The following is a 16,375-nucleotide window of genomic DNA, read 5'->3' on the forward strand; positions in this document are numbered from 1 at the left end:
AGCTTCTGTCGTGCATTTCACTACAGAGGCCTCAGATTTGTAAATAAATCAGAGTATTAGAGAACCCCAAAGCAGCAGAAAATGCAATGGATTTTTTCAAAATAACAAATCCTCTCTACTCTTGCCCCCTCATGTATTTTCAATTATCCCAAGTTGTCCCGTGACAAAAATAGTACCAAGATCCCAAGGTATACTCAAAACAGATTATTTTTTGAATAGGATTTCACAATTGTCAGTAAGTATCTTCCTCTAACCAGCTAGGAGAGAACAGTCTTGGCATGACCTATTCAAAAAGCACAATCTGATCAACAGGTTTTCCTCCTCCATCTTCCATGCCTTTTCCAACACTCAAAACAAAGCAAATACTGATTCACTGAGAAACATTACTTCTAACAGGAAAAGCCAAATAGTCAAACTCATTCAAATGCATACAAAAGACTCATGCCCTAAAAGAATACAAATTTCTAATTAAGGAGGAGAGTAATTTTGCAACCAGGCTGGTGTATCCAATGGAACTCTTATATTTATCTATTTAGAGCTTTATATTAAAAAAATCTGAATTGCCCAAATGGTCAACAATGATGGTTCAGGAGTTTGCAGAATTGTTTTCCAGAAATTAAACTTTCTGGTGCATCACAGATACCTAATTAAGTAGCTGCAGAGTTAACTACAATCCTTGGTTAACTTGAATTACAAAATTGGAAATTTATAAATGAAGCACTTACAATTTTAGTAATCTGAAATTAATGGAAAATTAAAATTCACTAAGTGTACACTAAGATCAAGCTTTTCAGTGCAAAAACCTATTTTTTTCCCTTCTCCATAATGTGTTCAAAATCCAAAATATGTTCCTGCTTCCCTTCCAAAACAGGACTTTTGGCAAGGCTTATTCAAAAACACGATCTGATCAACTACTAGTTGATCAAAGAGAAAATGTTGATTCACCGAAAGATATTAAGGTTAATGTTCCTACATTTTGTCCCAGGCAACAGCCATTCACTGGACACAAAGGTCAGGAAAAGAAGTGCATGGAACTGTAACATTGAGTCTTTGACTCCCTTGCGTTACTTCAGGATTTTTGGAGGCTTTCCATGGAGATGAAGCAAGTTTGCACCTGCAATCGATGTTGACCCAATACACAGATGCACAAGGGGCATTCTCAGCCTTCTTCCAACTTGTACTGCAATTACAGCCATGGGAAACCCCGACAAAGGGGCAACCCAAAAAATGGGCACCCATGAAGCTGGCATTGGGAAATCCTCCTCAAACCAGAAGATCTGATGAGGCCTGCCAGCCTACACCCCCAGAAGGTATTGTGAACAGCTTCTGGCTGCTACTCTCCAGCAGCAACAAACAGACCCCAACGCTAGCGGACAGGAACAACTGCAGGCCTCTCAGATGTGCTCCATACTATGTTGTACTAGCGCACCCTGGCCTAGGCAGGGACAGTGCACTTCAGTGTGCTGTACTTCTCCAGTGCCAGGGCAGAAACAAGCCAAGAAAATCAGCCCTATTCTAACAGCAAATGCCAAACATTAAAAACTCTTTCCCTGTAACTAAGAAATTACAAATTTGTGGTCAAGAGGTAATCTCTGAACCATCACGGTTGACCTTCTGCAAAAACCGTTCTGGTTTGGCAGATTAATGTGTTTCAACCAAAAAAAAGAGTTCTAGGACCTACCTATAAAAAACAAAAAATTCCTCACTCATTTATTGGCAAGACATTCAAACTTTAGCAACAGATCCAATCTGACGTCTATAGATTTTTACTCCTAGTGCTGACTTCAGCTTCCTTCAAGTTCTGGGTTGTAGCACACATTCAACATAGGTATAATAGTTCAACTATACAGAAGTCAGTATAAATATCTTTGTGTTATGAGAATGTAGTCCATCAGATAGAGGCTAGCTATCCTACAGGCTTCTTTTATTTCTTGCTATATGCTAGAAAGCTATGGACCACAATAGTTTTAACAAATATTTTCCAGAAAACTTTCAATATTGTTATTTTTATGGACTTGAAGTATTACATAAGAACATAATAAATAGGAGCAGGAGTAGGCCATACTGCCCCTCGATTCTTCTCCGCCATTCAATAAGATTATGGCTGATCTTCTACCTCAACTCCACTTTCCCGCCCTGTCCCCAAATGCTTTGAATCCCTTAGTGTCCAAAAAGGGAACTAAGGAGCTTAGAATTGCAACAGCTCCAAACATATATAAAAAAAACTTTCTTTTTATCTGGATAACAGAATAGATTCATTTAATGCACAAGGAGAGGAATTACACACAGTTCTTAGCACGGAACAACATTTAAAAGAGCACCATTTCTCTCCAACAAATGGACCAGATAATCAGCCCTTTCCCAATATTTCAACTCAATAATGCTAATTTGGTGCTGACTGGATTGTACAAGGCAAAAAGGTCAAATTCCCAGCACTAAATTTCCAATGTTAAGTCTCGTTTACATAATTCTTCATCTGAAAATAAAGGAGTAAAAGAAACAAACATTACTGGGCCGTGTTGAATGTCAATGGTTCTGTTCACAGATTCCTGTAATAGTTTTAATAGTGTAATGAACTCTATAGCGAAATGCACAAAAGCTCTTCTCATATTTCAGAAAGACTTGTATGCTTTCTGTTTCAATTTAAAAAGCGTTAGAAAGTTGTGGGAGAAATCATACAGACGAACATAAAATGACATGTAAAACAGCACTGTTTCTCTCTATCAAATATACCAGATAATCTGCCTCTTCCCAACATTTCAATTCAAAAGATCAGTTAAGAGCAGCCATTCTTCCAGAATATTGAAACTGCCCTGACAGGATTCAAAGCAATTGTAAAAACAGTTCCAAACCACTATCAATTAAATTACAGTTTCCTTCAATGAACCCAGATGGCTTATGCAGAACTCCATGTATTACTATATAAAAAAAAGCAATTTATGGCAGAATCAAACTTTAACGAAACTTGAAAAACTCAGGTGTACCCTTGACCGTACCTGATCCTAGGCCATCAATACATAAGTAGCAAACTAATAAGTTTTAAAAATGCACCCTCCACTTCTAGTAACACTGATCCCCCATAGTGCATACACCAATCCCAAATTGAAACAGGAAGTAAAGTGCTCTGAGGCTTCTCCAAACAGTCATCAATCCAACCAGACACTAGGAGGTGCACAACAGTAACCCAACTCACTCTGTTATAGTACAGTCCTTCCCCTCTGGGTTAACATTGAGCTTCTACTTAATATCTCCCTTCATATGTAATTTAAATATGAGGCAAAGCAAACCCTGTACAAAAAAAAACTTTTTGTACTTCGGTTCTTACTACAACTAATATGGTGCAAACACAATTACCAACTAATCTGGTCAACCTGCAATTTACAAGACTCACACTTGTCAGTGAGTTGTAGTTCTGTTGAGAATTACTGAAAATCAGAATTCATCAAATTTGCCTGTTGCATTGTTGGGCAGAATGCTACATTGAACAAGTAGTTAAACTAACACTTATTATTTATAGTCAAAGAAAAACTTTTCCCAACCTACAACTGAAGGTTTATGTAATTAAGAGAACATTTTGAAGTGCTGGAGCCAAAAGGTAGAAACATATTGATTTAAACAAACTTCTACTGTACCTGACTTGCAAAAAGGCACAATCTTCAAACAGATCCAAATGCCAACTACACAATGGCGACTCCACGGCAATTTTATCATTCTGGACTAGTTGCTACTCTTTTGGTTACACAGTCAGTCAGTCAGTCAGTCAGTCAATCAGTCTTTTGAGTACTGAAAATAAGCCACTATAGAATAATACCCAAGTAGATTTTTTGTTATAAAAACTCAATCCACTAAACAATCTAAAGGAATCATTTCTAAAAAATAAGCTGCTCTCATTTCAATAGGAAACTAGATTCAATTTCAGAATACCACAGAAACAACAATTTCAATTCAAAAGTTTGCTCAGTATGCAGAAATTGTGTGAATGGATTTTTCAAGCTCCCCCACCCTTCAGTCTTCATTATGGTTACTTATTAGGCTCCTAATTTGATTCAGAGAATACATTAAATCATATTTCAAATGAGCTTCTCAAATCAGAAGTTATGGATTTCACTCTAAGCAGAACTTGGAAACAAGCAGTTTCAAATTAATCTGTACAACAGCCAAATAAAAGAAAGTTCTGTCATGTTTGTAAAAAATGACAATGTTTGCCCCACAAAAATAATCACTATCCCATTCATAATAACTAAACTTTTCGCTCATAACCCCATGCTACATCCACAGTAATAAACCAAACCCAGACACTGCCCGAAAGCTTGTCTTTAATTCCCCAACTTCACTGGCACTTAATCGTCCGCCTCCCAAAAAAAAACAACCCTAAAGCCTCTTCTCTTTATTGTTCTGTTCCCACAGCAGCTAGTTGCTTAACCAAAGGGGCACCCATTTCAAACTCCAAAACTCAGCCAGTTACTCCCAAAATACTGCCAGGTCCTCTTGTGTCATTTCCCAGCCTCCACCTTCCCCATCCCAGTAAAATTCATACATACTGTACTACATATTTCTGGAGAGAGCAGCTTTCTGCAGGAGGAGAATCCTTTTCCACAGAACTTTAAAAATGTCCTTCCAGAGCAAAAACAACATGGTTAGAAGATTCAGTTCAAATGATTTTACACACACACACGCACGTACAATCGCCAAAATTCATACAAACAAACATTCACATAGAAATCATATCAGTGCATTAGCAACTCAGGCAAAATTAGCATTCTGGATATATACACATTTTGTTTCCCTTAAAATCATTTCCCAATACATTCAAACATACATAGCTGTTCATTTTTTTTCCCCTGCAGTATTTATTTCTCTTGCTCCAGACAGGTTTTCCACATACTGCATTAAAAGGGACTACAGTTTGAGTTTCAAATGAACCCAAGTTAAAAATCAGATGTACTTTGACGTTTACTGGTGTATCTGACTGATTCTGGAGTAAAGATTTACTCAAATACTCCAAAAGCAATACCCCTGCATTAGGAGACAAGAAATTTATCAACTTATGAAACTAGATCAACATCACACTTACACTATACCAGTCCAAATGTCATCCTCCTTTCATTTGAAGTAAATTCAGTATCTGTATAAAACATCAAAGGACTTAAAAGTTGCAGCAATACCTTGTCATTAGCTTTACAACTGGCTTGCAGGGATGCAGCACAAATCATTTGGTTGATTCAATAAAAATGATTCCAGACAGTAGGGGTTTTTAACCTCTTGGCCTTCCATCCATCTCCAACAACCTCCCTCTTTGACACTGGTTGATGTACGATTAACAATTTACTTTAGTGCATTGATACTTATTTTGAAGCAAGGTTGTGGTGGGGGAAAGGGAGAGAAGAGCCATAATGTGACCTATACCACCATTAGGAAGTGTTCTCTCTCTTCCCTACCAAAAGGAAAACACCACGTGTGTAGAAGCTAATAAAATTTCAAAAGTGCTGAGATAACTTACTGGTCCACAGAAGCCAGCCACCATTGTAACCATCAAGCAGATCACAGAGATGACCAGCCGTGTCTGGCAGAACCTCCAAATCACTCTGTTTAGTGAGGCATTCTCCCGGCCACTTTCTTTCAACTCAGTTTGCCACAGCCGTTCTAACCTGAAAAAAGGCAATATATGCAGAGTTTGAGGATTTGAGCAATTAAATTAAAAAATGCTTTTCAGTCACTCAGCATTTACTGGTGTTTAAGATAGCAAAAATGTTTGTCTAGCTAGTGAGAGGAAAATAATACAGCTACAACAAGATACAAGAAATATACATCATATGCAATTACAGCATTTCAGTTTCTGGTGAAGTCTGAGAACATTATAGTGTCAAAATGTTCTGAAGTTTTCTAAATCGAAGTGCTGAGCAGCCTCAGCATACTTTTAGTAGATGCCAGTGTTGTAGCTGTACTGGAACAGCTTGGCTAGAGGCGCAGCTAGTTCTGGAGCATAAGTCCACAGCACTACAGCTGGGATGTTGTCGGGGCCCATAGCCTTTGCTGTATCCAGTGTACTCAGCTGTTTCTTGATATCACGTGGAGTGAATCGAATTGACTGAAGACTGGCTTCTGTGATGGTGGGGATATTGGGAGGAGGCAGAGATGGATCATCCACTCGACACTTCTGGCTGAAGATGGTTGCAAACACTTCAGCCTTGTCTTTTGCACGCACGTGCTGGACTCCGCCATCATTGAGGATGGGGATGTTTGCAGAGCCTCCTCCTCGCGTTAGTTGTTTAATTGTCCACCACCACTCACGACTGGATGTGGCAGGACAGCAGAGCTTTGATCTGATCTATTGGTTGTGGAATCGCTTAGCTCTGTCTATAGCATGTTGCTTCCTGTACCTGCATGCTAACTCTGTGTTTCTTGTACGAGGACACCCAGATCTCTCTGAACATCAACATTTAAAAAATATTCTGTTTTTCTATTCTTTGTACCAAAGTGAATAACCTCATATTTCTCTACATTATACTCCATCTGTCACCTTCTTGCCCACTCACTTAATCTGTCCATATCCCTTTGCAGGCTCTTTGTGTCCTCCTCACAGCTTACTTTCCCACCTAGCTTTGTATCGTCAGCAAACTTGGACACATTACACTCGGTCCCTTCATCTAAGGCATTAATATAGATTGTAAATAGCTGAGGCCCAAGCACCGATCCTTGCGGCACCCCACTAGTTACAGCCTGCCAACCAGAAAATGACCAGTTTATCCCTATTCTCTATTTTCTGTCGTTAACCAATCCTCTATCCATGCTAATATGTTACCCCAAACCCCATGAACCCTTATCTTGTGTAACAGCCTTTCGTGTGGCACCTTATCAAATGCCTTTTGAAAATCTAAATATACTAATTCCACTGGTTCTCCTTTATCTACCCTGCTAGTTACATCCTCAAAAAGCTCTAATAAATTTGTCAAACACAATTTCCCTTTCATAAAACCTCGTTGCCTCTGCCTTATCATGATTTTCTAAGTGCCCTGTTACTACTTCCTTAATAATGGATTCCTGTACAAAGCTCAGCATATTGCAGAGAAATATCACACAACTTGACAGAAAACGTGTCGCTTGGGCAGCAGCTGAACAGCACTTCATAAGGGACAAAGGGGTAATTTTCGTCCTCACTGCTCGAGCGGTAAACCAAAAGGGCAAATCGCCCACACCTTATAGAAACCGCATGATTTTCATTTCTGTTGAAAATAATCCCCAAAGCATAAGCAGGAATTCCACTCGATGTGCAAAGTACCAATATAGTGTGGATATTCATAATTTTGATTCTCATTTCCTTACCATTCAATCCTTTGGTGTCACTTCAAAGTTCTATTAGTTCCTTAGCTAATCCATGCTCTTAGTTCAATTGTTTTATTGGTAGTTTCGAACAGCAAACCCTGAGTGATCTCAATTCTCTCCCTTTCATCATTTTCAGTTATTTCACTTGCTGTCCATGGTGTAACTTTACATGCCATCTCAGAACTTAAGTCCATGTTTTACAGCAACCTCACTCCATCTCTCAACACAAACAACAGGTTTAATGATCTGTTAGTAAAGTCAACACTTCACTGGTGTTAACTTACAGAAACAGACTGATTTATATAAATTGTCCTGATTAATGCTTGCACAGTGTGCTGCATGGGAGAAATAGTATTTACAAGAACAGCATTGTAATAGATGAGAGGAGTGAACCTACAGAAATTGCACGAGCAATTATGCAAGCTGACTTGGTGAGAAATTGAGCAGTGTACACGGGAGAAATGGGAACCGGAGGGAACAAAAAGAAACTTCAAGATTTTGTAAAGCATCTCACCGACAATAAGTACGCAGCAAGGTCCCACAAATAGCAAATAAGATGCAACTTATGAGATGGTGATGTTGGTTGAGGGATGAATGTTGTTCAGGACACCAGATGAACTCCCTGCACTTCTTCAAAAAAGTGGGATCTTTTACAGCCATCTGAACAAGCAGACAGAGCCTTGGCTTAACATCTCATCTGAACGATGGCACCTTTGACAATGCAGCATTCCCTCAGTACTGCACTGAAGTGCCAGCCTAACTTATATGCTCAAATCCTGTATAATGTAATAGGGGAGGAAAGGGAAGAGGAAATAATGCATCTGGAATCACAAAATCTTACAGCACAAGAGGCTGCCATTTGGCCCTTCGTGCATGTGCTGGCTCTTTGGAAGAGCTGCCGATTTAATCCCACACCCTAGCACTTCTCATAACGCTGCAAATTAGTCCCCTTCAAGTACATGCCAAATTGCCTTTTGAAAAGGTCCTATGGAATCTGCTTCCACTGTCCTTTCAAGCGGTGCATTCCAGATCTTAACAACCCTCTGATTGAAAAAAAGATAATTTTAAATCTGACCTCTGGTTACCAACCCACTTGCCAGAGGAAACAGTTTCTCCCTACTTGCTCTATCAAAACCCCTCATAATTTTGAATACCTCTATTAGGTGTCCTCTTAACCTTCTCTGCTGCAAGGAGAACAATCCCAGCTTCTCCAATCTTCCCACATAACTGAAGTCCCTCATTGCTGATATCATCCTGGTAAACCTCCTCTGTACCGTCTCCAAAGCCTTGACAACCTTCCAATAGTGTGGTTCCCAGAATTGTACACAATTCTCCAGCTGAAGCGTAACCAGTGATTTGTAAAGGTTTAGTATGACTTCCTTTTTTTTGTATTCAACGTCCCCATTTACAAAGCTTTCTTAACCGCCTTATTAACTTGCCCTGCCACCTTCAAAGGTTCACAAATATGCTCTCCCTGCTCTTGCACCCCCCTCAAAATAGTACCATTTAGATTATACTACCTCTCCATGTTGTTCCTCCCAAAGTGCATCACTTCACATTTATCTGCATTAAATTGCATCTGCCATGGGTCTGCCCATTTCACCAGTCTGACAATGTCCTCCTGAAGTCCGCCACTATCCTCCTCACTATGCACTACGTTGCCAAGTTTTGTACCATCCGCAAACTTCCAAATTGTACTCCCTATACTCGAGTCCAGGTCATTTATATACAATACATCTGTAATGAATAATGCCATAACTTACTCCAAAGCACAACTATCTATCCTACTCAAGTAATTCGTGAACTTGCACTTTGAAAATTCTTCACTGTACTTCGTTAATTGTACAGTGCCAGGAATAAATTAATTTTATTTTAAGATGAAAAGCTTCTAAATAAAGCATTTTTGGTAATGGATATCACAAATCGAAGTTTAGAGCATACATCACTGCTTCTGATTTTCATACAAGCTTCACTTTTCTTCCTCACTGCGCAAGGATCCGGGGGAAATTCTGCAGCCCATGAATTCTCCAATTTCGGGGAGGGGGAAGGGGGAAGACAAATTTTGTTTGCCATACTGTAGTATAAAAATAAGGATAGACAATATCAAATAAAAATCCCAATAGGATACGTCTTCCTGCAGCTTTAAAAATAAACTATCACATCTAAATTCAAATAGTGTAATGCAAACATGTTCAGAGATCAGCACAGTTCTAAAAGAATCATAATAAAATATATCTACATGTAGATAAAGTTTTCTGCCGCATTAAAATAGCAACATTTCATATCTATGAGGACCACACATGAACGCAGTCAAAAGTGCAGTGCCACAGGAATCAAAGATAGACAGAATATTGATTAATAATTTCAGGAGATCATACACACACCTTCTACTATTGACTTCAGAAGATTCATATTTCGACAGGGGCCAAACATCTTCTAGGAGGAGCTCCCCTTTTTTATAAGCCGTGAAGACCAAAGATGTCAACCAACTAAAGGTCATGAATGAGAAGAAGCCAGCATTGTCCACAGGATGCTGCTGTCTATGTATAGAAACATAAATTTATATTAAAGAAGCAAACACGAGGATGTAACCATCAGACCCTGTTCCCTTTCCACAAACTGCTCCCTCTCATTCTTCAGATGAGACAGTAATTCAAATCTCTGTCTGCCTGTTCCTATGGTTCACTGGAATGTTAAATATTCCAGGGCACTATTCAAAGCAGAGCAAGGAATTCTCCTAGTGTTCCAAGAGGGTTACAGCACAAAAGGAGGCCACTCAGCCCATCTCCTTGCCACAGCAGTCTAAAACTAAATGATGGTCTCTCACCATAGCCCTCTATCGTCCTCTGTGTCAAACGTTTATCGACACTTGTTTATGTCAAAGCATCACACACAAACAATTCTCTGCATAAATAAATTTCTCCTTACTCAGTAAAAATTGATGGCCCCTTGTCACTGACTTCCCACTCAGAATGATTAGTATTTCACTAGTCATTCTATCAAAACCCTTCATGAATTTTAAAAACCATTAAATGTCTTCAACCTTCTTGGCTCCCATTGAAACGGTTTCAATATCTCAAGTCTCTCCTCCAACTAGTTTCGGATCCGTGAATCTATGTTGCATGTTCTCTATGGCTTTAATGTCCTTTCCAGTTCAGATCACCCAAAACGGCACAAAGTATTCTAACTGTGGTCTAACCATTGCCTTGTACAACTTCATTCCCACTTCCCTCTTGTACACACATTTTTAAAACCTAAAACTCGACTGGCCTTCTTGATGGCTTGATCTGTCTGTAAAAGCACTTTTTCCCAAAATGCATAACCTTACACTTCTCCCCATTATAGTGAACCTGTCTATGCCCTCCCGAAGGCTTTTACAGTCCTTCTCCATTTGCCAAGCCCTCTACTTTTCTGTCACTTTAAGGTCATGACTTATTATGACAAATATTCAATCATGGAGGAGGGGGAAGAAGGTCATCACATTAATATATCTTGCTGAATGAGATTATATCCCATAGAATTTTTTTAAAAATTTAACAAGTGTTCTAAAAGAAACATTACACTGTTGCAGGAATTCTCTCCAATTCCATTTAATATCAAATTTCACTACGAAAATATCTTAGATGTAGGATTTAAAACCTAAAAGGTTTATTGTGAAGTTGCATAGGAAAAGACATCGAAGAATGTTAACAACTGTGGATGTATTCAGCACATATTTCAGAAAAGTTACTGTAAGCATTGCTTTTTACTGGATCAGCAATAATGCTAAATTGGCATCAATAAGAGACACTCACTTGGAGGTGTTGCGAAAGGGCTTGAACAGGTGTAGGCTATGATGATACTTTCCCTTCTGGTTTTTCTCATCTAGAATTTGCATGCAGGAATGCATTGAAACATCCAGCGACAGGCCTTCCACCCGACCTGCTGTCTCCAGGGCATCTTCACACAACTCTCTCTTCCATACAATGAGATGGAGGGAACAAAAGAAAATAAATCAATAAAGGAGCAATTGAATATTGGGAAGCCCGAAGCCATTGACTTCAGCCCCTGCCACAAACACCGTTCCATAGCTATCGATTCCATCCCCCTCCCCGGCTACTGTCTGAGGCTGAACTAGATGGTTTGCAACCTCGGCATCCTATTTGATCCTGAGCGAAGCTTCGAACTCCATATACTCTCTATCACCAAGACCGCCTACTTCCACTTCTGTAATATCGCCCATGTCCACCACTGCCTCAGCACATCTGCTGCTGAAACCCTCATCCATGCTCGTTACCTCCAGACTCAACTATTCCAATGCTCTCCTGGCTGGCCTCGCAGCTTCCACACTTCGTAAACTTCAGTTCGTCCATAGCTCTGCTGCCCGTATCCTGACTCGCATTAAGTCCCGTTCACCCAAGACCCGTGCTCGCTGACCGACACTGGCTCTCAGTCCAGCAACACATCAAATCTAAAATTCTCATCCCTGTGTTCAAATCCAACCATGGCCTTGTCCCTCCCTATCTTTGTAATCTCCTCCAGCCCTACAACCCTTTGAAAGCTCTGCGTTCCTCTAATTCGGGCATCTTGTGCATCCCCCGATTTCCATCGCCTCTCCCTTGGCAGCTGTGCCTTCAGCTTTCTAGACCCTAAGCGCTGGAATTCTGTCCCTAAACCTCTCAGCCTCTCTCTCCTCCTTTAAGGCACTCCTTAAAACCTACTTCCTTGACCAAGCTTTTGTCCTAATAGCCCCTTATGTGGCTCGGTGTCAAATTTTGTCTCATGACTCTCCTGTGATGCACCTTAGGATGTTTAAAAGCACTATACAAATGCAAGTTGTTGTTGAGCAGAATACACTATCATCTAACATTGTAGAGGAGGTGAGTCGTTAACATTTTAACCTAATCAATTTGTTTGGTGTAATTCTGAAAAAGGCAGGGTGTCAGCTTATTTGGATCCACAAGGATCTGGAGAGCATCTGCTTATCCAACTCTTAATTTCAGTGCTTCAAAAACAAATTTCAAGCTTTGTCCAATGATGGCGAAGCACCCTGCTACATCAGGATGTGCCGGGAGGTGGGGGAGGGGGGCAGGGTGGAGAAAAGAAGGGGGGGGGGGAAAAAGAGAGGGGGTGGAAGGGAAGGGAGCAGGGAAGCACAAGATAGTGAGCAAGAAATAAAAGCCAGTATCAGGGCAAAGCAGAAAAGGACATTCCAACTATTCTTGTTTTGGCAAATTGACAGAAACAAAAGACCTAATGCTTAAATTATACAAAACAGCCTACAAATGGCATGTCAGTAGCCAGTTCTTCCTTTCTCTTTGGCACCATTGCACCAAAAGCATTTATTGGTACATGGATTTAATTGTTGGTACAGTAAATCAGACTTTTGCAGCTTATGAACATTGTCTTCAATTATAATCAGACAGCTTATTATCTTGCATTTCCTGTTATTGTAGCAAATTTATAAGGATAGACACAGTCACTTTGAGAAGCCACATCAGAACATTTGGAGAGCAAACCAGATGACATCTTAAGGATACCTTCAAATTGCACAAGTTCTATTTCCATAATGCAATCGAAGTATCTACTTCCTCTTAAAACTTTGCCACATGAAGTGAAATACACAACCATCAGATGTATTGGTCACACAGATGAGTCTATGTCATCACCAGACAGCAAGGACTGCAAAATCTGTGGGTGAATCACTCACCGTTACAAAACGACTCTACTATTCTACTGACCTATTCCAATACTTCATTGGTCATATTAAAGAACTTCTATATCTTTCAACAGTGAGTTAACAGATTTGGGCTGCAGAAACTTGTCATGCTATCTGTAAGAAAAAGCAATTTACTGGCTTCAGCTAAAGATTGCTTAAATCTGGTTATAGAGTAGAGTCATAGAGTTATTCAGCACGGATAGAGGCCCTTCGGCCCATCGTGTCCGCGCCGGCCATCAAGCCCTGTCTACTCTAATCCCATATTCCAGCATTTGGTCCGTAGCCTTGTATGCTATGGCATTTCAAGTGCTCATCCAAATGCTTCTTGAATGTTGTGAGGGTTCCTGCCTCCACAATCCTTTCAGGCAGTGAGTTCCAGACTCCAACCACCCTCTGGGTGAAAAAGTTCTTTCTCAAATCCCCTCTAAACCTCCCGCCTTTTACCTTGAATCTATGTCCCCTTGTTATAGAACCCTCAACAAAGGGAAAAAGCTCCTTAGTATCCATCCTATCTGTGCCCCTCATAATTTTGTACACCTCAATCATGTCCCCCCTCAGCCTCCTCTGCTCCAAGGAAAACAAACCCAATCTTCCCAGTCTCTCTTCATAGCTGAAGCGCTCCAGCCCTGGTAACATCCTGGTGAATCTCCTCTGCACCCTCTCCAAAGCGATCACATCCTTCCTGTAGTGTGGCGACCAGAACTGCACACAGTACTCCAGCTGTGACCTAACCAGTGTTTTATACAGCTCCATCATAACCTCCTTGCTCTTATATTCTATGCCTCGGCTAATAAAGGCAAGTATCCCATATGCCTTCTTTACCACCTTATCTACCTGTTCCGTCGCCTTCAGGGATCTGTGAACTTGCACACCAAGATCCCTCTGACCCTCTGTCTTGCCTAGGGTCCTCCCATTCATTGTGTATTCCCTTGCCTTGTTAGTCCCTCCAAAGTGCATCACCTCGCACTTTTCCGGGTTAAATTCCATTTGCCACTGTTCCGCCCATCTGACCAACCCATCTATATCGTCCTGCAGACTGAGGCTATCCTCCTCGCTATTTACCACCCTACCAATTTTTGTATCATCAGCGAACTTACTGATCATACCTTTTACATTCATATCCAAGTCATTAATGTAGACCACAAACAGCAAGGGACCCAGCACCGATCCCTGTGGTACCCCACTGGCCACAGGCTTCCAGTCACAAAAACAACCTTCGACCATCACCCTCTGCCTTCTGCCACTAAGCCAGTTTTGTATCCAAAGTGCCAAGGCACCCTGGATTCCATGGGCTCGTACCTTCTTGACCAGTCTCCTGTGGGGGACTTTATCGAAGGCCTTACTGAAATCCATGTATACCACATCCACTGCGTTACCCTCATCCACACGCCTAGTCACCCCCTCAAAAAATTCAATCAAATTAGTCAGACATGATCTTCCCTTGACAAAGCCATGTTGACTATCCCTGATTAATCCTTGCTTCTCCAAGTGGAGACTAATTTTGTCCTTCAGAATTTTTTCCAATAATTTTCCTACCACTGATGTTAGGCTCACTGGCCTGTAGTTCCCCGGTTTTTCCCTACTCCCCTTCTTGAATAATGGTATTACATTAGCGGTTCTCCAGTCCTCTGGCACATCCCCTGTGGCCAGAGAGGTTCTGAATATATGTGTCAGAGCCCCCGCAATCTCCTCCTTTGCCTCACACAGTAGCCTGGGATACATTTCGTCCGGGCCTGGGGATTTATCCATTTTTAGGCCTGCTAAAACCGCCAATACCTCCTCCCGCTCGATGTTAATATGTTCGAGTATATCACAGTCCCCCTGCCGTATTTCTATGTCTACATCGTCCTTCTCCATAGTGAAAACAGATGCAAAAAATTCATTTAGAACCCCTCCTACATCTGCTGGCTCCACACACAGATTGCCATTTTTGTCCCTAATGGGCCCTATTTTTTCCCTAGTCATCCTCTTACCCTTAATATACTTATAAAACATCTTAGGATTTTCCTTTATTTTGCTCGCCAGTGTTATTTCATGGCCCCTCCTTGATCTCTTAATTTCTTTTTTAAGTATCCCCCTGCACTTTTTGTACTCCTCTAGGGCTTCCTCCGTCTTTAGCCTTTTGTATCTGCCGAAAGCCCTCCTTTTTTTCCTAATCCATTCTCGTATATCCCCTGACATCCAAGGTTCCCTGGAGTTCTTGGAACCACCCTTGACCTTTACGGGAACATGTTGCCATTGTATGGTCTCAATCTCCCTTCTGAAAGACTCCCATTGCTCCGATGCGGATTTTCCTACAAGCAGCTGATCCCAGTCCATTTTGGCCAGATCCTGCCTTATCCTATTAAAATCGGCCTTCCCCCAATTTAGAACCTTTATTTCCGGCCCCTCCCTGTCCTTTTCCATGACCACCTTAAATCTCACCGAATTATGGTCACTGTCACCAAAGTGCTCACCTACTAGCACTTCTTCCACTTGGCCGGCCACATTCCCTAGAATTAGGTTCAGTACCGCCCCCTCTCTTGTAGGACTTTCTACATGCTGGCTCAAAAAGCTCTCCTGGATGCACGTTAAGAATTTTGTACCCTCTAAGCCTTTTACACTCTGAGTATCCCAGTTAATATTGGGGAAGTTGAAATCCCCCACTATTATTACCCTATTATTTGCACAATTTTCTGAGATTTGCCTACATATCTGTTCCTCTATTAGTGCATCCTCAATGTGTCCACGTAATGAGACACCCTGTCACCATTTATTATCTCATGTTTATAGGATCATGGTTTGGGAAACCATTCGTTGTCTGTTTCTATCTTGTTGTGGAAGTGCAGGAGTTAGCAGTTGCTGTTTGGCTTGAGAGACAGTGAAATTGACTGACATATGGGTCCAAAGCAGACTCAAGGAACTGTAAGAACTAATGGGATAACATATCTAAATGGAGACTTAAAGCTTAACAGTTAGAATATTCTCGGAGCGAAGACTGGACTGCACAAGTGTTACCACAAGGCCATTCGAGATCGATCAACTCAGAACCTTGTCAGTGTAACGCTGTGCCGGGTTGTACTGCAACGTCTTATTTAGTATGTTTAACTATTTCTTGTATTTTAACATCTTTGCTACTTATATTGGGGCTTCTGAATAAAACTTTTATACTTTAGAACAGAACACCACTAGCCTCTTTTGATTTAGAGACTGAACCATTAAACAAATTACTTATACTATCTAAACCCAATAATATCTATGGCTGTTACATTACAATGCTAAAAAGGTAAACATTGTCCAAAATAAAATGTATGCTTACATGAGTTACACTCATTTGCATTGTTGCAGTAAGAAAGAAAGACTTGCATTTATACA

The 16,375-nt window shown here is 40.7% G+C and overlaps 1 protein-coding gene across 5 annotated transcripts in view; it reads right to left on the reverse strand.

Annotated features, from left to right (window-relative positions):
• abcc5 (ATP-binding cassette, sub-family C (CFTR/MRP), member 5) overlaps window positions 1–16,375 on the reverse strand; it is a 117,559-nt gene that overhangs the window by 87,333 nt on the left and 13,851 nt on the right. For 4 of the 5 annotated variants that reach the window (XM_067995200.1, XM_067995198.1, XM_067995199.1 and 1 more), the window contains 3 exons: window positions 11,118–11,278; window positions 9,708–9,863; window positions 5,501–5,648 (listed from right to left, as the gene is read on the reverse strand). In XM_067995200.1, coding sequence (XP_067851301.1) covers window positions 5,501–5,648; window positions 9,708–9,863; window positions 11,118–11,278 — 465 coding nt within the window. The remainder of the gene's footprint in view (window positions 1–5,500; window positions 5,649–9,707; window positions 9,864–11,117; window positions 11,279–16,375) is intronic. The other variant, XM_067995202.1, reaches the window with a different exon arrangement.

Source organism: Heptranchias perlo, chromosome 13 (assembly GCF_035084215.1).
Source record: "Heptranchias perlo isolate sHepPer1 chromosome 13, sHepPer1.hap1, whole genome shotgun sequence".
Lineage (NCBI taxonomy): Eukaryota > Metazoa > Chordata > Chondrichthyes > Hexanchiformes > Hexanchidae > Heptranchias > Heptranchias perlo.